Source organism: Gekko japonicus, unplaced genomic scaffold, assembly GCF_001447785.1.
Source record: "Gekko japonicus isolate JY-2015 unplaced genomic scaffold, Gekko_japonicus_V1.1 scaffold1297, whole genome shotgun sequence".
NCBI lineage: Eukaryota > Metazoa > Chordata > Lepidosauria > Squamata > Gekkonidae > Gekko > Gekko japonicus.
In genome coordinates this window covers 381,916-408,474 of record NW_015169815.1, presented here as the reverse complement: position 1 = coordinate 408,474, position 26,559 = coordinate 381,916, and the positions used below count along the sequence as shown (strand labels likewise).

Here is a 26,559-nt window from a genome sequence, read left to right as displayed (position 1 = left end):
CAGCAGGAACAGATGGGTGAACTGCTAAGGAAGAAACAACACCTATCCCATCTTGTTGAAGGGTGGATTTGCTTTGCACTATAGTTGAAAGTGGTGTCACGTGTGTAGCAGCCCTGAGAAGGGTCTTAATGGAATTTGCCTTAGTGGTGGGAAAGTGCCGTCAAGTCACAGCTGACTCAGGACAACCCCGTAGGGTTTTCAAGGCACGAGACACGGAGAAGCGGTTTGCCATGGCTTGCCTCTGTGTCACCACCCTGGACTGCCGTGGTGGTCTGTTATCCAAATATTAATCAGGCCGACTTCGCTTAACTTCTGAGATCTGGCGAGATTGGGCTAGCCTGGGCCATTCAGGTGAAAGGCTAACCTTTTGAGTCACAGAATCACAGAGTTGGAAGGGGTCTCCAGGGTCCAACCCCATGCAGAATGCAGGAAGTCCACAAATGCCTCCCACACCCCCCCCCAAGTGACCCCTGGTCCATGCCCAGAAGATGGCAAAAAAAAAAAACACCTCCGGGATCCCTGGGGGCCAAACTGGCCTGGCGAAAAATGGATTCCTGGCCCCAAAGTGGTGATCAGCATTTCCCTGGCCGTGTAAGAAAGGGCCACAAGAACGAAGCACTGATGCAACCCTTCCTGCCCTCCTTCTCATGGTCTGCCTAAATTCACAGAATCAGCAGCATTGCTGTCAGATGGCCATCCAACCTCTGTTTGAAAACCTCCAAAGATGGAGAGCCCACCACCTCCCGAGGAAGAAGCCTGTTCCACTGAGGAACTGCTCTAACTGTCAGGAAGTTCTTCCTAATGTTTAGCCGAAAACTCTTCTGATTTAATTGCAACCCGTTGGTTCTGGTCCAACCTTCTGGGGCAACAGAAAACAACTCTGCACCATCCTCTATATGGCAGCCCTTCGAGTACTTGAAGATGGTGATCATATCACCCCTCAGTCATCTCCTCTCCAGGCTAAACGTACCCAGCTCCTCCAGCCTTTCCTCATAGGACTTGAGGAGGCTTTGCTTGAACTAGCAATACTGTGGCCAGTCACAGTAGCACAACAACAGTTAGGACAGCTGCAGTGTCTAATGGTTACCGTCCAGTGGGGTTACTGCCACTGCAGCCACGGATCCTGCCACGCAGCCAGACATGAAGGAGTGCAAGAAAGAAGCTTTTTCTTCGTGTTGCTTCTGCCCCAGCTCGTTGATGTTGGCAAAGAGTGGGAAATATATAATGGAAAAAGGAACATCCCTGTTGGGAGTAGAAGAGGAACTTCTTAGTAAACACTACAGTCGTATAAAACACCCTCTTGCTGCAGACTGACTTTTTACTGAGCCAGTACCATGGATCACCACCTCAAAATCCCCTTGCCCCTCATAAGAACACTGCTGTTCCCATTAGGATTCTCACACATCTTTCATTTACAACAGCTAAGATGTTTTGGACGATGTATAATTCCCCCTTTTTTTAGCCTTAGACTGATACTTATAGGTGGCTTTGACTAAAACCCCAATAGTGCAGTGCAACTGTGAGCAAAGTACCTACACCCAACAAACACCCTGGCCAAGGACACGGTTGAATTGCTGAAGCTAAGCGCATGTGATCCTCTAAGCTAATTCAGTATCAGCCCTCATGGAATCTAAAAGTAAGCCGTTTTTTGCTCCTTAGAAGCTCAGAGGAATATAAATGTAGAAATGTAGAAAAGTGTGCAAAAACAGCCAGAAACTACACATTGCATAGCAGCCCAAGTATCACACAGCTTGGCTTGTAGCCTCTTCTCCTTTGCAAAGCACTCTGCCCAGGTGACCTCACAAACACCGGTCGGGACTCCTATAGAGATAAAGGCGAATTTGGAGACAGTTTTGAGGGGAAAGAAGCAAACGGAAGGGTTTAGGCATGCTCTTCATTCCCATCCGTTTTCTGCTGCTATTCACTCTTCACTGGAGATGGATTACATGCAATTAGATGTGTCACTTGCCCTTGAGCCAATGAGGGAAACAGAAGAGAATTATCTTGCAACTTCTGTTGATCTTAGTCTGGTAACCCTACCTTCTCTACCTTTTGATCAAACCCTCTGACTGTTCCCCCCCCCCCCCCCCCCCAAAAACGGAGATAAAAGGGGAGGAAATTTGTGAACTGTTGTAATGTATACAAGCAGCCTCTAGGGGCAAGTTTCTGCTTTGCATGTCTTTCAGTTTTGGCCCTGCAGGGCTCCTGGATAGCAGGGCGTGGCTGAGTAAGCTGATCAAGAGGCTGGGTGAAAGAAGGCCCAGCCAGAGAGAGAATGGGCCGGAGAGCTAATGCTAAATGAAAAACCATTCTTAAGATGAAGCAAAGCTGATGTGTCTGGTTGTTCACGATACTACCAGAACATCCCCTTGCTAGCTGAAAGAGATACAGGCTAGCTTCTTTTCCTCCTGCCTTGCAGGTATTTGGCCTGGGTGTGGTCAGAGGCTCTCATACTGGTCTAATACAAAGTTCCACGCATCACCAAATGTGCACATGAGCTTTCCCCCATCATCAAGATGGGTAGCCATGTTAGTCAGTTGGTAGCAATAGAAACCCCCTCATGGATCACTGCCTTGTCGTGGCGAGGGGGCTTGCGTGGTTCGATGAGGCTGTGGACTATGCCGTGGAGGGCCACCCAAGACGGACAGGCCACAGCAGAGAACTCAGACCAAGTGTGATCCACTGGAGAAGGAAATGGCAACCCATCCCAGTATCTTTGCCAAGAAAACCCCATGGACAGTATCAAAAGGCTCCAACTTCAGAGGACGGCGGAAGACAGGAAGACCTGGCGTGATGTGGTCCATGGGGTCGCAAAGAGTCGGACTCGACTGTGCGACTGAACAACAACAACAAAAGCAATAGAAAAGAGCAAGGCAGAGTCCAGTAGCACCTTAAAGACTAACAAAATTTGTGGCAGGGGATGAGCTTTCACGAGTCACTTCTTCAGAACTGAGTGACTCATGAAAGCTCCTACCCTGCCACATATTTTGTCAGTCTTTAAGGTGCTACTGGACTCTTGCTCTTTTCTGCTTTCCCCACCATCGACTTTACTATCCAGAGCAGCTGTGCAACACAGGTAAAGGCATGGGATGGGACTGCCCTCAACCCTGAAACCGGTGGAGAAGACCTCATGCGCAAAGGAGCTCCGAGTCCAACCAACATTTGGCATTTGGAAGCCAAAGATCTTCCAACTTGAAGATAATGAAATCCCTTCCGGGGCATGAAGAGGTGTGTGTGCTGAAAATGATTCCTTTCATGGTGTGTGGGCGAAGTCTTTTATCCAGCTGACTCTGTAGTCCAGGTGTTAAGCGCCCCACCCCTCCCCAATTTCTTGAACCTACCAGGGCTTGTCACCTGCTATAGTAAGGAAGGAGAACTCCCACCCTCTTTTCACCTGAGCAGGGTGGCCCCCAGCCCTTTATACAGGCCTGCTAGTCCCTGGGTTCGCAGGAGGTCTCTGGCAATCAGAGCGGCAGAGGGCCGTTGGGAGGCTGCCGTGGACCCAGAAGCGTGAGGCTGTCCTGGCGGTGGATGGGAGGTGGAGGCAGCTGGACCGTCCTGTCTCAACGCCTTCTGCTGATGAGCAGCTAAAAAAACAAAACAGCGACAATGCTCCATCGTTCTTTTCATGCGCTCCTAACTTCCCACAGACACTAAAATGGTTCCCCACCAAGACTTATCTATTGAAATACTTTACATCCCATCTCCAAAACAAAGTTTGAGTCCAGTGGCACCTTTAAGACCAATAAAGTTTTATTCTCCATTTCAAGATTAGCCTCAAGGGTTTGATCGGGTGGGCGATAGGAGACTCCCATTTTTAAGTCACCATCGTTTAGGGCCTAGTATTTCCACCCATATCGCTTCTGTTGGGAAGTTAATTCCCCTGATGTCTTGTAATTTATTGGATTCTATGCCCTCTTTGATGTACAATGCAATGCCTCCCAGCCCGTCCCTCCCAGTCCTGCCTAGAGAGCTTATACCCAGGAATGACTATCCCATTCCACCATGTTTCTGAGATACCTACTATATCTAAATTGTCATTGAACACCAAGCACTCCAGCTCCCCCATCTTTTCTCGGAGACTTCTAGCACTGGCATATAGACACCTATAATATATTTCTCTCTCCAGTAACCAGGGGTCATTTCCTGCAGGAGGGCACAGGAGCGGAGCTCCGGCAGTAAAGAGCCCAGGGGGCGGGCACATGCAACAAGCCCCACCCCCTGCTCTCAGCAGCCCTCAGTCAGAACAAGAAACAGCCAGGTAAGTTGCAGAGCCCCCCACCCCAGTCCAAAATAGACCAGTGGCACCTTTAAGACCAAGTTTTATTCAGGTACAAGCTCTCCTTCCTCTGCAAGGACAGATCTGCACGTCCCCGTCCCCCCAATAGCTAGCAATCCAAAACAGTCCAGTGGAGCCTGAGCGGTGGGTGTTGCCTTCTGACACACTTCCGGTGATGCCAGGGGGGGTGGCATATGCAAATAAGTTACGCTAATGAGTTATGCTAATGAGCTCCTGCACCTCGTTTTCTATGAAATGACCCCTGCCAGTAACCTTCGCCTCCCTCATCCCCTTAATCGTCACACATGATCCTCAGTTGCCACCCTACCCTCACCCTTAAATTCTGTTATGCGTCTATCAATATTACCCTGAGTATTTACACAATCATCCCTTTGAACTGACTTGTCCCAAACTGGAGGCTCCCCAGCTTCTGTCGGCTTCCCCCTGGGGATTAGTTTAAAAGCTGCTCTGCCACCTTTTTGATATTAATCAGCAGCAGCCTGGTTCCCTTTTGGTTCAAGTGAAGCCCATCTTCACTTTTGGGAAACCTCCCAAATCTAGGGTTGCCAACCCCCCCGGTTTGCCAGGGGTCCGCCGCTTTTTGGGGGCTTCTAGCTGCCGCAGGCCAGCTGGCTGCCGGAGGAAGCCCAGCCCCCAAGCCCCAACACCTACAGCCACCCTTCTCCCTTCTCTCTTGAGAGAGAGGAGGGAGAGGGGTGCCTACATTTCCTGTGCCCGATCTCCGTGGAGATCGGGCACAGGAAATGCAGGCCCGTGCACTTAAAGGGGCTCCTTTAAGTGCATGGAGCCGGCACCTTTGGAAGATCGGGCGGACAGGGGGACGTCTCCAATGTGACGTCATCATGTCGGGGAGGCCCCACCCCCTCCAGGAATGTCCTCCAAAGTCCTCTGCTGGGGGGGAAGATGGGACTCGGCAACCCTACCCAAATCATAGCTTGTTCCCTTAGCGCCACACTGTGCTAGCTCCCAACAACAGAAGGTTTTACTGTAAGAAGTAAAGCAATCTGATGGCCTTTCACTTTCATTGTCCACAAAGGGGATCTCACTCACCTAGCCGTCCAGCATCCTGGAGTTGGATTTTCAGCATTTCCATTGGGGATGTGACCACCACCTGGCAAGTCCCAGCTCCACAGCCAGCCAGCATCTCCCTCACCAATGTCAGCTTTTTCCTGTTGAGAATAGCACAGATATACAAGATTTGGCAGGATGATCCAGAACTGACTCACCAATCAGTTAGTCTAAGGGTTACCAGCTGAGCAGCTCTTCCTGCAAAATGGCAAATGGCACAACAGCTTGATCTGCAGAAATCAGCAGATACGCTTTTCATGGTCTCACGGTAAACATTAAGGTAAAGGTAAAGGTTCCCTTGCTCATAAGCCAGTCGAATCCGACTCTAGGGTCGCGGTGCTCATCTCCATTTCAAAGCCGAAGAGCCAGTGCTGTCCAAAGACGTTTCCGTGGTCATGTGGCTGGCATGACTATTTATTTATTTATTCATTTATTTAGATGCTGAGGCACACGGAACGCTGTTGCCTTCCCACTGAAGTGGTACCTATTTACCTACTTGCAATTTCTTGCTTTCGAACTGCTAGGTTGGCAGGAGCTGGGGCCAGAGACGGGAGCTCACTCCGTCATGCGGCACTCGGGTCTCGAACTGCTGAACTACCGACCTTCCACAGCCTGCAGTTCAGTGTCTTAACCACTTGAGCCACCGCAGCTCCACTACGGTAAACATTATCACCTGCTAATTGATGCTGAGGAGGGAAGGCACCATGGTATAGCCCAATCTCATCAGATTTTGGAAGCTAAAATGGGTTGTACTTGGATGGGAGACCCGCCGAGGAAGAGTCTGCAGAGGAAAAGTGACGGCAAGCCACCTCTGCTTCTAGTTCTCACTGGCCTTGAGAAGCCCCTTGCTGGGGTCACCATCAGTTAGTTGTGACTTGATGGCACTAAGTAAAGGTTCCCTTGCTCGAAAGCCAGTCGAATCCGACTCTAGGGTTGCGGTGCTCATCTCCGTTTCAAAGCCGAAGAGCCAGCGCTGTCCGAAGACGTTTCCGTGGTCATGTGGCCGGCATGACTAAACACCAAGGCGCACGGAACGCTGTTACCTTCCCACCGAAGTGGTACCTATTTATCTACTTGCAATTTCTTGCTTTCGAACTGCTAGGTTGGCAGGAGCTGGAACTAGAGACAGGAGCTCACCCTGTCTTGCGGCACCCGGGTCTTGAACCGCTGAACTACTGACCTTCCACAGCCTGCAGTTCAGCGTCTTAACCACTTGAGCCACCGCAGCTCCTTGATGGCACTTACATGTGTGTATATATATAGAGAGAAGGGGGGGTCATTTCGGGGGGATCGCGGGGGAACGCAGTTCCCCCGGGTGAGGTACGGGGGGGGCACATGACGAAGCCCCACCCCTTGCTTCCGGCCGCCCCGCTTCCGGCCCTCATTCAGCCAGGAGGAGGCAGGAGAAGAGGGAGGGTAAGTTGCTTCCTCCCTGCCTCTCCCCACCCCTGCCTGCCTGGGGCCAGGGAGGGCCTTAGCGGGGCTTCCTTGCACTCCCGCCAGCCTTGCAGGTCCACCGCCGGGCCCCTCATGGGGCTCGGCAGTGGAGCTGCAAGGCCGGCACCGGCGGCCGGGACCGTTGGGGGCGGGGTGTGTGGCCTTATGACACATTTCCGGTGATGTCAGAAGGTGTGGCCTTATGACACACTTCCAGTGATGTCAGGGGGTGTGGCATATGCTAATGAGTTATGCTAATGAGTTCCCCTAGCTCTTTTTCTACGAAATGACCCCTGTATGTGTGTGTGTGTGTGTGTATGTAATTGGTTCTGCTTAAAAGTACACCAGCAGACGATGGTAGGAAAGTTGCTAATGCCACTAGCTTGACATGTGCTCGTCTTTCACAGTACTGGGAGACAGTCAAGAGATTTCTTGGATTCAAATGTAGTTGTCAAATCATTGCCCTTGAAATTATCCATTATTGTCATTGTGTTTTCCAGTTCATTCAGATCCTAGCAAATCTCATGTGCGTTAAATTGCAAAGTAATAGTATTCCCAGCATTTTGGTATATAAATTCTTCCTGACTATGCAAACATCCATTCACAGGGCCTACGTGGCAGAGGGAAGATAATGGGAGTCCAAAAGGGTCTGGCTGAGGCTGAGAACCCATTACCCGAATCCTGTCTGTTTACAGAATTCCAGAAAAAAATCAAGATGGGTAGCCGTGTTAGTCTGTCTGCAGCAGTAGAAAACAGCAAGAGTCCAGAGTAGCGCCTTAAAGACTAACAAAATTTGTGGCAGGGTAGGAGCTTTCGTGAGTCACTGCTTACGTATCTGAAGACATGAGCAGTGACTCATGAAAGCTCATACACCCTGCCACAAATTTTGTTAGCATTTCAGAAATAGATATTATTCCTTCATGACCCCAGAGATGGGGTCATGAGGGATGGGAGCATATTACAAGTTTGTTCTGGGTCCACACAAATGATGCTGCTAGGTTCATGTCTATACAGCCATGTATGCACATGAGTGTACAAACATATATGCACACCCCTCCCTTTTTGGAATAAACACAATACACAAAGCAAGCAAGCAAGCAAGTATACAGTGTCTTATACATAAGAATAAGAGCTAGATATAGTCCGCTCACAAAGTCAAACAAGCGCATACAAAATTTAAGGCAGATACACGTGTGGTCATATCTTCACAGCCTGATGCAAAAGAAAAAGTTTTGAGTGCACCAAAAACGAGTGTGTGCTCTTTTCACCATACCCATCCTGGGTGAGCAACTGCCGGAAGAAATCATTGGCTGCCAGCTTGATTGCTTTTTCAGGAGTGACCAGGGTTAGATTTACAGCAGCTCCTGTGTGAAGATGAGAAAATTAACAAAGATTTGCTTCGGAGTAAACAAACATGTTTTCCCACCTGCAAAATATATGTTTGGGATGCACCTAATTCTGAAAATGTGATTAATTGCTACTTGACCCAAAGACATATAAATATCCCTTAAAATCAGATTAAATCAATTGAAACAGAACTGTGTTGTTCTAATATTTCAACACACAGCGCAAAGGCTACCAAGTATTTCAAGTCTTTTTGGACTTGGTGCACAAAGAGTGAACTCAAGAGGGTGCTGTTGCACAGCCTTAGGGATTGTGATGGGCACGAAAGGGGATGTATCGCAGGAAACATGTGAGTTTCCCCAGAGGGCCAAATAGTACCTGCCCCAAGACTGTTTCAGGTTGGGAAAACTGCAATACTGATCTGAATCTGGCACCAGGTGTGCAGGAGTTGTGGAAAACTCATAACTTAAGTCTGACTATTACACAGGGTGAAGACCTCAGATCCAACGTGCATACTCTGTAATGTGTGCTTGCCCCACTGGAGCATATGGACTTCAATAGGATAATTCAAAATCAAATGCTGACTCCATGGCCTTGTACAACTGTAATTCAACAGTAGAAGAAGATCTTTCTGTTTTTATAAAGACGTACCTCGATACATGCCGAAGAACCCTTCTGAGCGAATGGTCTTCACCAAACAATCCCGCCTGAAACCAGATTGGGGAATAAAGAAAACACGAGTAAGCCAAGACTGGCTGCCATTTGTAACTAGCTAGTGACTATGAGTCCTATCTGAAAGCTAGTACAATACAGTGGTGATGAGGAGTCCTAAACAAGGTAGAATTGGTGCAAATCTGGCCTCTGCCAAGAAGGGCCATGGCACAGTGGTAGACCATCTCCTTAGTATGCAGAAGATCCCATGTTCAATCCCAGCAATCAAGCAGAAAAAACCAAGGAGGGATCACAGTTATCCAAGCAGGAAATACAGCCAACCAAACACTGTGATGTAATGACTAAGACATTTAGTAAATCTTTTCAAGTAAAACATCATATTACATCACAGATAAATAAATCTTCACAATAGTATAAGGAAAAGTCCATCATTCTCAAGGAGCACCCGGATATAGACTCATTTCGTCCCAATCTTCCTCAGGAGTAATCTTTATTATCTTCAAAGGTGTCAGCCTCTTGATACAGCTCAATGTTATGTTAGGAGCAAACCAGTGTTTAACTTCTTCTCTACAAAGCCTCAAGAGTATGTTTTCTTCAAATTATCCTCTGGTTCCATTTCAAGTGTCTATATTGGGAGCAACCCAGTCTTGCCAGCCAAATTTAAAGTTCAGAAGGCTTCTAGCCAGTTAGAAAAGAAGGACTGGCTTGCTCCTACTATAAGTATTAATAATGTGAATTGAGAGTATTTAAGCCAGCAAAATAGAGAAGGCTTTTGTGTCTAATTAGAGAAGACAAGACTTGTTGGTCCTTAAGGTGCTTCTGGACTCCAATCTTGTTTGTCTACAGAAGACCAACATGGCTATTTTGAAGCATTATGCAATTGCTAGCCATTCATGACATTATCCGCCTTCCCTCTTGGAAACTGGACAGTCTGAATTACTATGTGAGCTGACACATTCCTCAAGGCTAGTCCCATACAGCTTGCATGTCAATTTGCCAGATGACTTCCCCAAGCTCTGGAGCATCAAATAAGAAGAATCACAATCCAGTACTCTTGAAACCCCAATAAAACCAGATCCAGAACATGTTGCAATTTGCATTTGGTAGGCAGATCATCTTCCGGAACATCATGTAAATGAACAAGGGGGGGGGGGAATATAGGGAAGTGAGAAACACTGCAGGCATTCCCCCCAAAAATTCATACCAGGGCTCTTTTTGTAGAAAAAGCCCAGCAGGAACTCATTAGTATAATAGGCCACACCCAACAGCAGGAACTCATTAGCATATTGGGCCACACCCCTGACAGCACAGCTCATTAGCACATTAGGCCGCATCCCCATGTTACCAGAAGTGTAACACCCATCTTTTGCTTCTTATTCTGTTTACCTTGTTTGTTGTCAAAACCCAGGGCCTTTTTATGTAGCAGGGACTCCTTTGCATGTTAGGCCACACACCCCTAATGTAGCCAATCCTAATGAGTTTCTGCTGTTGGGTGTGGCCTATTATGCTAATTAGTTCCTGCTGGGCGTGGCCAACTTGGGAGCCAGCCGGAACTCCATTCCTGTGCGTTCCTGACCAAAAATAGCCCTGTTCATAACCAAAAGGCAGTGAGCTTCAAGCCTACCACACTTGAGAAGGTCTCGAAGTACGTACATTCCACTGTAGACGCCTTGTCCTTGCTGGTTCTGGAGTCGTGTTTTGGCTAAATCAATAGGGAAGACGCAGGTCACCCCCACAAGCCCGGCTATACCTCCGTTGATTAATTTTGCTGGAAGGCTGGAAAGGAGATGGAGACGTGTCAGAGTACACGCAGCAAGTTTATTTTATCGAGAGAAAAATTTACATCTGCTTTTCTACTAAATGGTTTGGATCCAAGACTCTTCTTCCAGCAGAAGCCTTTTAAAAAAAAAATCATTGGGAGTCTCTTGCTTAGCATAAGTCCAAAAACAAAAGCCCTTTTACGAGGACCGACCAAAACAACATGACATCATTTGCGAGCCTTTGGGCTCTCCAGAACTCTTCATCAGACTGATCTCCGCCATCTGTGTATATTTAGCACTTTATGTAATTGTTCGTATTGAAATTTTGATTGTATTTATTCGTTTTATTGTATTTTAACTTGTGTGAGCCGCCTTGAGCCAGTTTGCACTGGCAAGGCGGGACACAAATTGAAGGTAAATAAATAAATAAAATAAATCAAGAAAATGAAAAGGACAGGGGCAGCAAAACAGACATTTTTGACCAGGGGCCTCCAACCTTTCTGAGCCTGCAGGCACCTTTGGAGCTCAGACGCCGCGTGGTGGGCACAGCCATAAAAACGGCTGCCACGAAACAACTGCTGAAGGAGGCAGAGCCAGCCACTAAATGACTGTCACAGCTTACCTTCAGTCATACAGTAAAGATCTGTGTGCTGTGGTGGCAGCTGCCACCGCTAATGCAACAGTTTTAAAAATCTGCACAGCCAATCAAATTTCCAGTGGCCAATCAGAAGCCTTGCTGGGAAAAAGCCTCACCTGGCTCCACCCACTTCTTAAAAACACTTGGCGGGTGCCAGGAAAGGTGTTGGTGGGCACCACGTTGGGGACCCCTGTTTTAGACCATGATATTAAAGGCTGTTAAGCATCCTGGGTGGCATTTTCTGCTCACTTCAGTAGGCACAAGGTATGGCTAGTGTCAGGACGTGCCACTGGTCTCCTGGATAGAAGCAGCAAAAATGCGTTCCAGACCCCTTTTATAAGTTCATGTTTATTAACGAACATGTAGCCTGACGGATGAGGCCTGCCGCCTTTGGCAGCCACCGCCTCCAGCGCGCTGACAGAGGAGGGACAAAGAAGAAGAAGAGGAGGAGGAGATTGGATTTATACCCCGCCCTTCACTACCCAAAGGTGTCTCAGAGCAGCTTACAAACTCCTTTCCCTTCCCCTCCCCACAACAGACACCCTGTGAGGTAGGTGGGGCTGAGAGAGCTCTTGACAGAAACTGCTCTTTTTCAAGAACAGCTCTTATCAGAGCTATGGCTTGGCCAAGGTCATCCAGCCAGGTGCAAGTGGAGGAGTGGGGAATCAAACCCGGTTCTCCCAGATTAGAGTCCGTGCACTTAACCGCTACACCAAACTGGCTTGCCCCGCTGCCTCCTGTGCGTGGCCGGGGGAGGCGCGAGCCTGGGCTCCGGGGAGCCACCGCGCTCTTCTTTGCCAGTGCGTGGGGGGAGCCCACCGGCGGCCTCTCTCTAGGGTTCGTTGCCTCTCTTCCCGCAACGGGCCTTGCACATAGTCACTAATAAAGGAGAACTGATCACTAGGCTTGGGGTCAGACCATCCATGGAACCCAGTATTTAACAATCTCAATCCAGGTATTGTGCATGTGTGTGGGGTGGAACCTCCTTATGCACTCTCTATGCGTTCAGAATCATACTTTCGTAAGGAAACTTGCAGGCCTTGTCAGCAGCAGGCACATGGTATCATTGATGACTCCAGGCAAATTGAGAAACAGCCACCGTAGAGTCACCGCAGGACTTCCCCAGTGATCCAAAACTTCAGACTTTTTAGATATTAAGAGAATCAAGCCGTAGCCAAAAAGTCCCACAGCATTAGGCATCCTATGCCCTATTCTGCATCTTGTCCGCTGGCCCTCCAGTTGATCAACATTTGCATTTCTGGAGGACAGAAATCCATACCTTAAAAAAGGGGGGGGGGGATAAAAGGCCTCACTGACCTGATCTTCTTTTTGCCCGTCATCGTTCCACTGAGGATGTTGCTTCTTGGCAGCTGCTGACACAGGAAAATCCTTTTGACAAGGAGGCACTTCACTGTTTTTTTGCTCAGCTGGGCAGGGGGGAAGAACCACACCACTACTGTCTTTTGACACACAACTTGCCGTGATTGTACTGCAGGTAACAAATGGTGGTATCAGCTCAAAACACAGAATGGCAATTTATCACTTCATCGACTCCTGAGGAACATGGCTATTATCAAAACATGCAGCCCCCCTGACACATTTTGTACAGTGTGAAGACTATTTGTGCATTGTGAGGTAAGCATTTGTGCAGCTGAGAATGTGGGGATTTCTTAAAAAGGAAGAGAGGAGGGGAAAACAGGAAAAGAAACAGCAGAGGATGGAATGCCATTTCCTTTCTTTTTTTCCCCATTATATTTTTATTTGGTTTTACAATAATTAACATTCCAATGCATAGGTAACATATATTGTAGAGTCTCATACATTCAATGTCTCTATCCATTCATACACCTTAACCCATCTTTTATTATACACTTTCCCATAATTATTCGGCAGCTTCAGGCTTAGATTATCCATCTGTGCTAGATCTAGCACCTTTGCAACTAAGTCCTCCTTCTTAGGTATTATGTCTAATTTCCAGTTCTTGGCCAGTAATAAACGGGCAGCGGTTATAATATATACTATTACATATTTGTCCTGCTGTCCATAACCCTTAGGTACCATATTTAATAAGTATATCTCCGGTTCCAATGCTAGGTTTTTACACATAATTTCTTGGATCAGTCTTCTCACCATTTTCCAGTATTCCTGAACTCTGCTGCATGTCCACCACATGTGAAAAAAGTCCCCTTATTGGCCTTACATTTCCAACATTGACTGGAGTATCCGGAGTAACATTTGGCTATTTTTTCCAGGGACCAATGCCATCTGTGAAACATTTCATAAACGTTCTCTTTGTAGGCTATGGCTCTCATATACTTGAGCGAGTCCCATGTTTTAGTCCACCTATCTAATTCTATCTGTTTCCCTATATCTTTCATCCATTTATTCATTACACCTTTCACTTCCTCGTCTTTTTCAAAATCATCCAACAGAAACCGATACAGTTTCTGTATTAATTTATTGCTTTGTAGACAACCAAATTTTGTCTAGCTCATTATTACTGCCTTCAAAGCCTCTCACCATGTCTTTTTAAAATCTGTCTTGCAACATTATCTTTTCCCACCAAGATAGTATGTTATCCCTTAACAACTTCTCCTCTATTATTAATTTATTTTCTCTATTTAATAATGTCTGATATGTTAGTTTTTTGTTTGCCGTTAATAGGGCTGGCAGGATAAATGCCTCCAAGGGTGAAACCCACCTTGGTGTCTTATAAAATTTCTCCTTGATTTTACTCCATACTTTATTTAGGGCATCTCTTAACCAGTGTTTATTAAAGTTTGAATGTATTTTATCCTTACCGTACCATGTATATGCGTGCCAGCCCATTGATAGATCATGGCCCTCCAATAAGAGTAATCTCTTATTCTCCAAGGTGATCCAGTCTCTGATCCAGACTAGGGCCGCCGCTTGGTAATATATATACCAATTAGATACAGTTAGTCCTCCTCTATCTTTTCTGTCCTGCAGGGTTTTCCATTTTATCCTCGCCTTTTTGTGCTGCCAAATAAATTGTCTCATGATTTTATTTAGCTCTTTGAAAAAATTCTGTTTCTTTAATATCGGTATACTTTGAGCTAGGAACAAAACTCTTTGTTATTTCTTTCAATAGCTCCTTATAATTATCCTCTTCCAATGAACTACTTTTATTTGTAATGTTTATTCCAAGATATTTGACTTTCCTTACCAATTCCATAGTCGTTTCCTTTTTAATTTCTTGCAATGTTTTAGGTAAACAATTTTTTGATATCATCTTTGATTTTTTATAATTTATTTTAAGTCCTGCCACTTGTCTGTAGTCTACAATCGTGTCCATTAAATGTATTATTGATGTTTTTGGATTCTCTAGGATAAACACTAGATTGTCCGCAAATGCTAATAGCTTATATGTTTCATCTTTAATTTTTAGGCCTTCAGTCAAGTTATTACTCCTTATCCTATCAGTCAAAGATTCTAGAGCGAATATAAACAACAGGGGTGACATAGGACACCCCTGTCTTGATCCCTTTTGAATTTTTATGTTGTTAGTTAAATCCCCATTCACTATTACTTTAGCATATTGTGTTGAGTAGAGAGATTTAACCATTTTATGAAAGTACAGCCCGCACTCTGCTCTTTTTAATTTTTGGAGTAGAAATTTCCATGACAGGTTATCGAAGGCCTTTTCAGCGTCTAAGAACAGCAGCACCACTTCTTTAATGGAATACCATTTCCTTTCAAACTTCCTAACTTTATACATCACATATCTATTATGGCACTGATTATCTGACTAGTCAAGGGCATTGTACTGAACTTTACTTAAAACAGCAGCTTGTGTTCTATTCAGTGATGGTTGAAGCATTCCTACATCCTACGGAGCCATTATTGTCTGACAGACAGGGAGGATCCTGCAAAGTAACTGGCTGGCAGCAGCTGAAGAATATCTTTGAGTCTGTTTATCCTCAGCATTACATGGGTATTTAAGACCACCTGGGCATGCCCAACGTTTGTCAGTCTTGTAGCACAGACTGAGGAGGAAGATCTTCCTGGAGGTGGAGACCTGGTTTTTTTTTTTGGAGTCTTTCCCACCTTCTCCTCCTCTTCTTCTTTTAATTGTAGTACTTGAATTGAATTTGTTGTAAGCCACTTTGGGTCCCCATGGGAAGAAAAGTGGGATATAAATATAAGAATTTATGTCCAAACTACAGAGAACAGTTTCCCTAGTGAAAATGGCTGCTTTAGATGGTTGACTCTATGGCATTGTACTAGGGCTGCCAAGTGGGGGCGGGTGGCGGGTAAACCCCCACTTTGGAGGCACGATTTCCACCAACGCGGAATCGGGCCCCGGGGGGAACTCCGCCCCCCAAAAGCACAGCGTGGCTGCGTCACCAGAGGTGACGCAACCACATCAACCACATTGGGGGCATGGCCCAGATTGTCGGAGGGAAAACTCTATGGTTTTCCCTCTGACGATCCGGGCCATGCCCCCAACGTGGTCAACGTCGCACGTCACTTCTGGTGACGCGCTAGGGATCCCAAGTCCCCCCGGGGGGTGGGGAAACCCCTGCCCCAGAGGCCCGTTCCCCGGCACTGCCGGATCGGGCCCCGGGGGGAACTCCTCCCCGACGTGCACGTCACCCGGAAGTGATGCGGGCACGCTGGGCACGCTGGGGGCGGGGCCATGGCCATACAAGGGAAAACTCTATGGTTTTCCCTTGTATGGTCATGGCCCTGCCCCCAGCGTGCCCGCGTCACTTCCTGGTGACGGGTGTGTGGTGCATGCACGCGCTCTGGGATCCACCCAGGAGTCCCCCGCCGCCAAGGTAAGTTCCACTTGGCAACCCTATGACGTGCTGTGTGCGCGCGCATCCGAGGACGGCTCCCGGAGCCCGCGAGGCTCCCCCGCCAGTGAGGTTTTTTGACTTGGCAACCCTACATTATACCTTGCTGAGGTCTCTCCCCTCCCCAAACCTCACCCTCCCCAGAGTCTAGGGAAATACCTGGAGATTTGGGGGGGGTGGAGCCTGGGGAGGGGAGGGACCTCAGCAGGGTATAATGGAGCCCAGCCTCCAAAGCAGCCATTTTCTCCAGGGGAACTGATCTTGGTCATCCGGAGATCAGTCATAACAGGCTCCACCTCCCAAATCTCCAGGTTTTTCCCAACCCAGAGCTCACAATCCTAGGCCTGGACCCCAAATCTCCTTCCAGTTCCTTGTGTGTAGGTTGTTTGGCCTGCACAGAACAGGTCTCTATTTTCACTGTGCCATAAGAACATTTGACTCTAAGCCTTACTATTGGTCTCCTGATACTGGTCATGTATGTCAGTCACTGCATTTGTTTATTTGGTCTTCAGAACACTGGGAACATTAGAGAGCACTGGGACCCTCTCTGGCCTCGCTTATGGAGAGCTGGCTGATAAGGACTATGATTCACATTAAACTTGGCTCTTGGCGTCCTTGCAACTCCTAATTCCATCTACAAAGGCTTCTTATACAAAAAATGTGCTGTAATCTCTAATCAGAAGATTCTAGGTCACATACCAAGATCTGAATCTATTATGATTCAACTTTTAAAGGCACAATGACAGCTGTCAAGATATATATCAAAAAGAGAGTGTCAGAAATCATTCTTTTCCCCTTGTCCTACAAGTAGGGTTGCCAAGTCCATCTTCCACCCCCAGCAGGGGGACTTTGGGGGCGTTCCTGGAGGGGGTGGGGCATCCCCAACGTGATGATGTCACGTTGGGGACGTCTGCCACCCCCCCCGCCCGTGCGCCGGATCACCAGAAACAGCAGTTCCCTGCAGTTAAAGTAGCCGGCGTTTCCCCTTTAAGAGCAGCTGTGTTTCCCCTTTAAGAACGAAGCTGGCTTTTCCCTGCAAGCTTGCGGAGTTCGCGCTTGGGATGAAACACGGGTTGCACACACTTAAAGGGAGAGAGATGGGTGGCTGTGGGTGTTGGGTGTTGGGTAGAACCCCCCCCAAAATGGGAGACCCCTGGCAAACTGGGGAGGTTGGCAACCCTACCTAACAAGGTCTCAGCTAGGCCTTCAGGTTGGGAAATCTCTGGAGATTTGGGAGTGGGGAAGGCAGGGTTTGGGGACCTCGGTGGGGTATAATGCCTTAGAGCCCACCTGCCAAAACGGCCATTTTCTCCCAGGGAACTGATCTCTGGAGAGCCACTGTAATTCTGGGAGGTCTCCAGGCCTCACCTGGAGGCTGGCAACCTTGGTGCCTAGGCCCTAGAAGCTTTAAAGGTTTTACAGCCTGAACAAGGCAGGCCAAGAAGGCCAAAAGTTTCAAGGAAATTGAAAGGCAGACAGATATATTTTTATTCTCTGGACCTTTCCCCAAACTGTGTTGTAAGTAACACACATAAGTTCTTTGCTAGAGGGGATGCGGTTTTGGAACAGCCATTTTGTGGAGAGCCCTCATTAACTCCTAGCATACTGTAACAGTAAAGAGAAACAGAACCTTCCACAGAATTCACCGGGACAATAACTCCTTTTTCCACATAGGGTAAATCCTAGTAACGAAAAAAGTATAATGGGGTGGCAGCTAGGGTTGCCAACTTCTAGGTGGTAGCTGGAGATCACCTGGGATTACAACTGATCTCCAGGAGACAGCGTTCAGTTCACGTGAAGAAAATGGCCGCTTTGGAAGGCGGACTCTATAGCACTATACACTGTTTAAGTCCCTCCCCTCTCCAAACTGTGCCCTCCTAAGGCTGTACCCCAAAAATCTCCAGGTATTTCAAAACCCAGAGCTAGCAACCCTAGAGTGTCAGAAGATCCTCAGTTATGCTTTTTGTAAGGGAAGGGAAAATCTCACTCCCAAATAAATTTGTGAGGATGTGTCCCCTCACTCCTCCATTCTTTCCCCCTCCTTCCTGTCTCTATTATTTTCTTAACCTTCTTGCCTCTTCCTTCTTTCCTTTCCACCACCGTCCCTTCTCTATTCCTTCAAACTTACCTTTCCTTCTCTTATTCTTGGGAGCTGGCAATGTGTTGGCTGCTTGTGCAGTAGAGAAAATAAAAAAACGCTTAGAATAAATCCTGCCAGAAAAATGCCTAAGTTATTTAAATCAGATGGATAGCTCCTCCCCCTTCCTTTCCCCCCAGTCTCTCACTCTTTCTCCAGTCCCTTCTCACTATCCTGGATCTCTAGAGCAAGTGAACGGTTATCTAAGCAAGCAATATTCAGTTACAGGGAATGCTTCCTTTCCTACTACCAGGGCTTTTTTTTGTAGAAAAAGCCCAGCAGGAACTCATTAGCATAACAGGTCACACCCAACAGCTGAAACTCATTAGCATATTAGGCCACACCCTGCCACCACAGCTCATTAGCGTATTAGGCCACAGCCCCGTGTTGCCAAAAGTGTTGTCATCCAGCCACACCCACCTTTTGCTTCTTATTCTGTTTACCTTGTTTGTTGTCAAAACCCAGGGCCTTTTCTTTGAAGCAGGAACTCCTTTGCATGTTAGGCCACACACGCCTACTGTAGCCAATCCTAATGAGTTTCTGCTGTTGGGTGTGGCCTATTATGCTAATGAGTTCCTGCTGGGTGTGGCCAACTCAGGAGACAGGCGGAACTCCGTTCCTGTGCGTTCCTGCCCCAAAATAGCCCTGCCTACTACTATACTTTCCTACTATACACTTAAAAACTAAAGACAGTGAGAAATCAAGTAGGCTGTCTATCGTAGGCATATGGTTGCCAGCCTCCAGGTGGGGCCTGGAGATCTGGAATTACAACTGACCTCCAGACAACAGAGATCAGTTCCACTGGAGAAAGTAGCTGCTTTGGAGGATGGCCTCTATGGCACTATAACCCACTTCCAAACCCTGCCTTCCCCAGGCTCCACCCCCGAATCTCCAAGAATTTCTTAACATGGAGTTGGCAGCCCTAAATCTCAGTAATAAATCTCACTGAAACTTTGCGGACAAGAAGTCAGTGAGCAGGAAAAGCATTTCAACAAGCCCAGTCCCCATTCAAATAAGAACCGATCTGACCCACTGAGAAGGGCCTTTATTCTGAATACAAATTGAGAACTTTTGAGTCAGGGGGTTGGAAATTATGGGGCCCTTTGAAAACACTCACCAAACTGAAAGATAGGTTGCGAACCCGTAACTGATGATCTTCGAATGGTAATCTATGCATTCACACCTATGGGTTAAGGTGCCTGTGCCACCTCCGATTTGGGAAATTTCTAAGAAGCTCAGAAAGGATCTGGAGCCCCTCCCCCAGCATGCGCAGGAACTCCAACCAGGCATGCTCAGAGGGCGGGGCTCCAGCATCCTGCCAGTTCCTTCTGACCGCTGCAAACCTCCATGGATGATCAATAAAAGGAAGGCTGACAGCAGAGGGGAAGGAGGGCGGGTGGTGTGAATGCACAGATCGATGACCACTTGAAGATCATTACTTACAGGTAAGCAGCCTATTTATCTTCATCGTGGCCTCTATGCATCACACCTATGGGAGATTAACAAGTTTAGGCCTATATGAAGGAGGGTACTGGCAGCGTCTCAAGAGACCACAGATTGAAGTACCGAGCATTCCATATGAGAACAATGCTGTGCACAAACATCCAAGGCTTAGTGTTTTATTAATGTGTTGGGAGAAGCCCAGGAAGCCAACTGACAGATGTCCTGCAAGGGCACTCCTTGGAGGAAAGCCGTAGAAGTCAACATTGGCCCCGGTCACACGGGGGGGGGGGGAACACGGCCAAAGCGTGGCTATTCTGAGCCGCAGCAAAATAGACGCGTTGCTCCCCGGCACGATCAGATGCCAGGGGGAAGCCACGGAAGGGAGAGCGAGGCAGCCAGCTGCGCATGTGTGCGCATGCGCAGTTTGGCCGGGAGCCTCAAATGCTGCAGAAGATGGGTGCGCCGGCGATCCCATGGTCGCCCTTGCTGCAGAGCTTCAGGTAGGTAGTACTCTTTTCGAGGGGTTTTTTGATGCGCGGTTTCACCCAGAAAGGACGGATTGGGGACGGGTGCGCTCCGCTTCCCAGATGTTGCGGTGTGATCACGCCCGTTTGATGCGCCCCCGATCCATCCCTCTTGCGGGGTGAAACCTCCTGTGTGACCGGGGCCAGAGCACGTGTGGAATGAGCTCTAGGCCAAACAGGTAAGGGTCTCTTCTCCAGGAGGTAACATAACTCCAGGAGGTCTCAACAATCCACTTGGATAGCCTTTGAGTCAAAATTTTAGTCCCAAGGAATGGGAGGCGTAGGACACAAAAAGATGAGGATCTTTACAGTTTCTGCACGTCCTATCTAGGTAGAATAAGAGTGACTTTTTAACATCCAAAGTGTGCCACAAATGCTCAATGTCCGTCTTAGGCTGTGGATAAAAATCCAGTAAGACAACCTATTTATGTAGATGGAATTCAGATACCATCTTTGGTAAGAAGATGTCTGGTGCCAAGGCTGCACCATCCGCCAAGACTCTTAGATAGGGAGGGTCATGCCGGAAAGCTAAGAGATCACTGACTTCTGCCCGCAGACCTCATGGCTACCAAAAACATAGTCTTCCAAGCCAGTAGCTTTAACTCACATGTTGCCATGGTAACACTGTTACGTTTTGATCTGTATTAAAACACATGTTAAGCTTGAAACCATGTCAAGGATTGTAAGCTGCAACAATTCTATTGGCTATTGTGTAGAACCATCCAATCAGGATGGAGAGAGATGTTCTGGAGGGAACAGACCTGATTGGTTTATATCCCTGTACTGTAATTGGTCCTTAACTGGACTAGGGGCGTGGTTATACCAGCCCGGACAATTTAAAAGGGAGCTGTGCTCCACTATCTTTGTGTGTGTTCTCTGAATCTTCTTATTAATACTTAATAAAGCTGAATCACTGTTTGATTAAGAGATGGCGTTGAGTTCCATACTTAACAACACCATGATCCAATAGCGGTGTCGGTACGTCGCATGCACCATCACTGTTTCAAGGGGGATGGGGGGGTGATGTCACTTCCCACTTCCAGAATGCCCCTCTCATCCCCCCACCAGCAGGTGAAAGGGACCTGGCAACCCTATGTGGAAACTTTTTGTTGTGGCACGCAAATTTGTCTGATTGTTTTATGATATGTCTGTCAGTATAACTGTACATCCTCTGGCTAGCCCAATCTCCTAAAATCTTGGAAGCTAAACAGGGTCGGCCCCGGTTAGTACTTGGACAGGAGACCATTAAGGAAATCCAGGGTTGCTACGCAGAGGCAGGCAATAGCAAACCACCTCTGAATGTCTCTTGCCTTGGGGTCACCAAAAGTTGGCTGCAACTTGATGGCTCTTTTCACCACCATGACTGTACATCTCCTGACCTGGATGGCCCTTAGTCTGATCTCCTCAGATCTTGGAAGCTAAGCAGGGTCGGTCCTGCTCAGTATTTGGATGAGAGACCACCAAAGAACACCTGGGTTGCCATGCAGAGGCAAGCAATGCTAAACCACCTCTGTCAGTCTCTTGTTTTGGAAGCCCTAAAGGGTCACCATAAGTTGGCTACTATTTGATGGGTCTTTTCACGGCGATTAACTGTACATAAGCTGCCTTTGCCCCCCCCCCCGTTTTTGCAGGAGGAAGGTGGTATATCAATATTTAAAACAAGTAAATACCTTGCTTGAGATCAGTGACATGACAGTTCAACACCGCAATATCATTTGTGTGAAATTTAAAAGTGCTCAGATCTACTGATGGACATTCCTGATACAGCTGTTTCAGGTGTGACCTGGAATCTGTGAGAAATACAGAGCTGAATGTACACTGCATTGGTCAGGCCACACCTGGAGTATTGTGCGCAGTTCTGGAGGCCTGATGTCAAAAAGGATGTGGACAGGATGGAGCGGGTGCAGAGGAGAATGACGAGGACGATTGGGGGCCTGGAGACCAAGCCCTATGAGGAAAGGCTGAGGGATTTGGGAATATTCAGTCTTGAAGTATTTGAAGGGCTGTCACTCAGAAAAGGGCAGGGAGCTGTTCCCGTTGGGAGCAGAGAAGAGGAATTGCAATCATGGGTTTAAATTAAGGGCGGGAAGATACCGGCTGGATATTAGGAAAAACTGTAAAAAAGAGTTGTGCCACAGTGGAATCAGCTGCCTAGGGAGGTGGTGAGCTCCTCCTCCCTGGCAGTCTGGGGATGTTGTATTATCACGGATGATGTACTGAGCAGGGGTTTGGACTAGATGGCCTGTATGGCCCCTTCCAACTCTACAATTCTATGATCCTGTCTCTTTGGCTTAAGCCTGGAGATGGCGGCAAAAGGCCTCCGTGGTGTTGGAGCAGGGCAGTGATATAAGAAGCAGGAAGGCAAAGCATGTTCAGAATACTTCCATAGCTTTGAAAAGGCTGGACATGCCCCAATGCTGCCTTAGCTATCCCTAAACAAAAGACTGTGTATATTTATGGACATCATGATATTGTTCAACTGTTATGTAACCTGTTTTTCTGCCCCGCCATGCCAAAATTGAAGTCAGGCCAACAATACTGCAAGGCCAATGAGTCATACTTCAGCAATGAATCATACAGAACCAGTTCACGTTATTTAAATACTGCAGATGGTATGAAAGTTCTGCCTGGTGGCGTGTGCAACTTGTGGCTTTGCAGTTTGTCACATTCATACCTCAGTGCTCTAACAAAATGTTGCAGAAGTTTATAATTGGAAGCGGTGACAACAATCTTTGAAACAATATGGTCTGCAGTGGATTGTGCTCTTCTACCTTTAGGTCTCCAAAGCAACGTATCCCAGCATTCAACGCTAAAGGAGCGTTAATTGATCTATCACATCAACCTACTTGTGAATCAAGTGAAAAGGAGGTATGAGACATTTCTGCCTAGTAGTCTTGCCATTGGCAGCTGTGATGCATGGTTACCGATTTCCCATCAAGCATCTACAGATGCCTACGAATTACGAAAGTGTTGTACAAGTGGAATGCGCTGTAACACTGCTAACGGAATAAGGGATTTGGTCATATATTAATCCTGCATCGATCCACACAATGGCATGTATCTAATTCTGCAGTTCCCACTGAGGACCCCCATGTTGCCTACTCTGTTGTTCCCAAGTCTGCCAATCCCCAGGAAGAAGAGAGAAGAGATTGGATTTATCCCCCGCCCTTCACTACCCGAAGGAGTCTCAGAGCAGCTTACGATCTCCTTTCCCTTCCCCTCCTCACAACAGACACCCTGTGAGGTGGGTGGGGCTGAGAGAGCTCTCTTGAGAACTGCCCTTGAGAGAACAGCTCTGAAAGAACTTGTGACTGACCCAAGGTCACACCAGCAGCTGCATGTGGAGGCATGGGGAAACATACCCAGTTCTCCCAGATTAGAGTCCGTGCTTCTAACCACTACACCAAACTGGAGAGAGTTTCAGGAAGCTCTGTGGCAGTGGAGGATAGTGAGAAAGCCCCACTCCACAAGGTCTGCAAGTCCCTGGATACATGACAATACTTATTCCTGGGTTTGCATATTATCTGTCCTGCTTCTGCTATTCATGAGGAAGGGCAAAGATCCTTATGCACAGTGATGCTGACCCAATCCTTGGCCATGGGAAATCCCACTCAAACACTATTTCCATTTCTGAGCTTTTCAAGCCCAGTGTTAAGGGCTGGGGTAGTGTTGCCAACTTCTGGGTGGTCTCCCGCTATTACAACTGATCTTCAGAGATCAGTTCACCTGGAGAAAATGACCACTTTGGAAGGTGGACTCTATGGCATTATACCCTATTAAAGTCCCTCCCCTCCCCAAACCCCACCCTTCTCAGGCTCCACCCCCAAAATATCCAGGTGTTTCCCAACCCGGAACTGGCAACCCTAGCTAGGGGTGGGAAGGCAGCCTGGTATAGCCTTTTCTCGTCAGATCTTGGAAGCTAAGCAGGGTTAGTATTTGGAAGGGAGACCACCAAGGAAGACTCTGCAGAGGCAGGCAATGGCAAACTGCCTCTGCTCCTCACTTGCCTTGAAAGCCCCTTGCTGGGGCCGCCATATGTTGGCTCTGACTTGATGGCACTTTACACACATGCACATTAAGGGCTAGAACCTTGTCATCATGACACCAGTGAGGATGCTGAATCTATATCGGTTCCAGCACTTGCCTGGCAGCACACACACAGTTCTGGGTGTAGTTAGACTTGCACATTTCACATAAGGCAATGAGCGACATGCACTGTGGACATGACCAGGATGGGCCAGGCTGGCCCAATCCCGTCAGTTCTGAGGGGGTTAAGCAGAACTGACCCTGGTTAGTATTCAGGTGGGACACCTCTAAGGAAGTCTAGGGTTGCTACACAGAGGCAGGCAAAGGCAAATGGCAAAGAGAGCCAGTTAAGTGCGTGGTTAAGTGCACGGACTCTAATCTGGGAGAACCGGGTTTGATTCCCCACTCCTCCACTTGCACCTGGCTGGATGACCTTGAGCAAGCCATAGTTCTGGCACAGCTGTCCCTGAAAGAACAGTTTCTGTCAGAGCTCTCTCAGCCCCACCTACCTCACAGGGTGTCTGTTGTGGGGAGGGGAAGGGAAAGGAGTTTGTAAGACGCTCTGAGACTCCAATTGAAGGGCAGGGTATAAATCCAATCTCCTCCTCCTCCAAATTAATCTCCTGCCTTGAAAACTCTACAAGGTTGCTCTAAATTGGCTGCAATTTGATGGGGCTTTCCACCACCAGCTCCACAGGAAACTGAGATTAGACAAAGACAGCTCTTGCTGCATTGCTAAAGAAACTGGTGGTGGGCCTGAACACCTAGTATCGAGGAGCAAGTATTAATTCAAAGTGAGATGTCATTTAAAAAATCCAATCCCAATAGGGCGAGGCATCCTAAACTGTTAGGAATCTAAGCAATTTCTAAGTAGTTGAGGTATCTCACGGTTGATCACAGCAGGAAGTCATAGGTTGTCGCTGAAGGAATATGTGTCTTCTGGCAAAATACAGATGTGCATTTGAATGTCTAAAGTCATGAAAGGAAACAAGGGAAGCTTACCTTCCTTATGTGCCAGGCTGTCGGTTCCTCCCTTCTTCCCCTCTTGCAGCAGTTATGATGAGCATCTGACTCACATCTGGATTCCTCCAACTAACAAGCCCAGTCCCAGTTTAAGGGACAGTGCACAAATTCCCAGATATTTTAAAAAAACACTGTACGGGAGGGGGAACTGTTCCTCATTACTCACAAAGTCTTTCCTCTTAGGGCCTGACAAAAGAGGTGCTCCAAGCCTCACACTGAAGGCTTCTCCCAGTGGGTGGAGAAAGATGGGTGGGGATGATGCATATATAAAAGACAAAAAAAATATTTAGTGTTTCTGAACCTCAACTTAAAACAGGTTTTTAGGCAAACATTGTTGGCATTTTAGCCTGCATAGGCAAGCTCTGCTCCCTAAAATGCTTGCTGCAATCAACTGAGTTGCTACTGGCAACCCTGTGTTGCTATAACTGGAGTAACATAGGGGCCAAAAGGTGTGTGTGGTATAGACTGATGTCCCCAGTTCACATTTCAACCCTACTTTGTTTCTGAGTCTCAGCCCTGTAATATGTAACCTACCCACTGGACTCAAACTTTGTCCTACCCTTCAGGACTGTTGTACTGATTCTGCACATAAAATGCTCTGAAGATGTAAAAAGTGCTAGCTATGAAGCTTATTAGTGTGAGAAGCAGCTGCTGGGTCAGTGGTCCACCTCTTCTTTGGACCATACTTTATTTGAATTGTAAGGTTTCCTTAAGTGCTGAGTAGTCTACAACGACATACCTTGAGCAATAGGGATCCTACTCACCTAATGTAAGGTCAGACTAAAAGGGCAATCTTGGCTATCAAGGAGAATTTACCTGTGCAATGTTGCACTGTGTTCAGTGTCTTGTTTAAACTGTCCCGATTAATGTGTCACATTAACACAACTGGGCCGCGCCTTGCCCAAGTAACAGATCTCTGGTTTGCTCCAGACTTTGCACACAGGTGTGAAGGCTTTCCTCAGGAATGTTTACCTGGGCCAAGAGATACTTAAAAGTATGAACACAAAGTCGTAACAAGAGCTCAAGGCAGCCTTCCGAGCCTGATCTCACCAGATCCTGGAAGCTAAGCAGGGTCAGCTCCGGCTGATGTTTGGATGGGAGACCACCAAGGATTACCAAGGGCGCCACACAGAGGCAGGCAATGGCAAACCAAATCTGAATGTCTCTTGCCTTGAAAACCCTATTGGGTCGCCATACGTCACCTGTGACATCACACGACAGCAAAAAAAGTTGCCTTCTGCCAGTAGCTGTGTCCTTACCAGAGGTCATTTCGGGGGGGGGGGAACGCAGGGGAACGCAGTTCCCCCGGGTGAGGTGCAGGGGGGCGAGGCACATGAAGGAAGCCCCGCCCCCTGCTTCCGGCCGCCC

The 26,559-nt window shown here is 47.6% G+C and overlaps 1 protein-coding gene across 1 annotated transcript in view; it reads right to left on the bottom strand.

Annotated features, from left to right (window-relative positions):
* Positions 1–25,238, bottom strand: part of SLC25A18 (solute carrier family 25 (glutamate carrier), member 18) — a 33,269-nt gene extending 8,031 nt beyond the window's left edge. The window contains exons 1-8 of the mRNA XM_015417171.1: positions 25,171–25,238; positions 12,536–12,707; positions 10,475–10,597; positions 8,801–8,856; positions 8,079–8,169; positions 5,351–5,469; positions 3,395–3,587; positions 1,088–1,242 (exon numbers count right to left, since the gene is read on the bottom strand). Coding sequence (XP_015272657.1) covers positions 1,088–1,242; positions 3,395–3,587; positions 5,351–5,469; positions 8,079–8,169; positions 8,801–8,856; positions 10,475–10,597; positions 12,536–12,558 — 760 coding nt within the window. The 5' untranslated portion in view covers positions 12,559–12,707; positions 25,171–25,238. The remainder of the gene's footprint in view (positions 1–1,087; positions 1,243–3,394; positions 3,588–5,350; positions 5,470–8,078; positions 8,170–8,800; positions 8,857–10,474; positions 10,598–12,535; positions 12,708–25,170) is intronic.
* Positions 25,239–26,559: the final 1,321 nt, after the last annotated feature.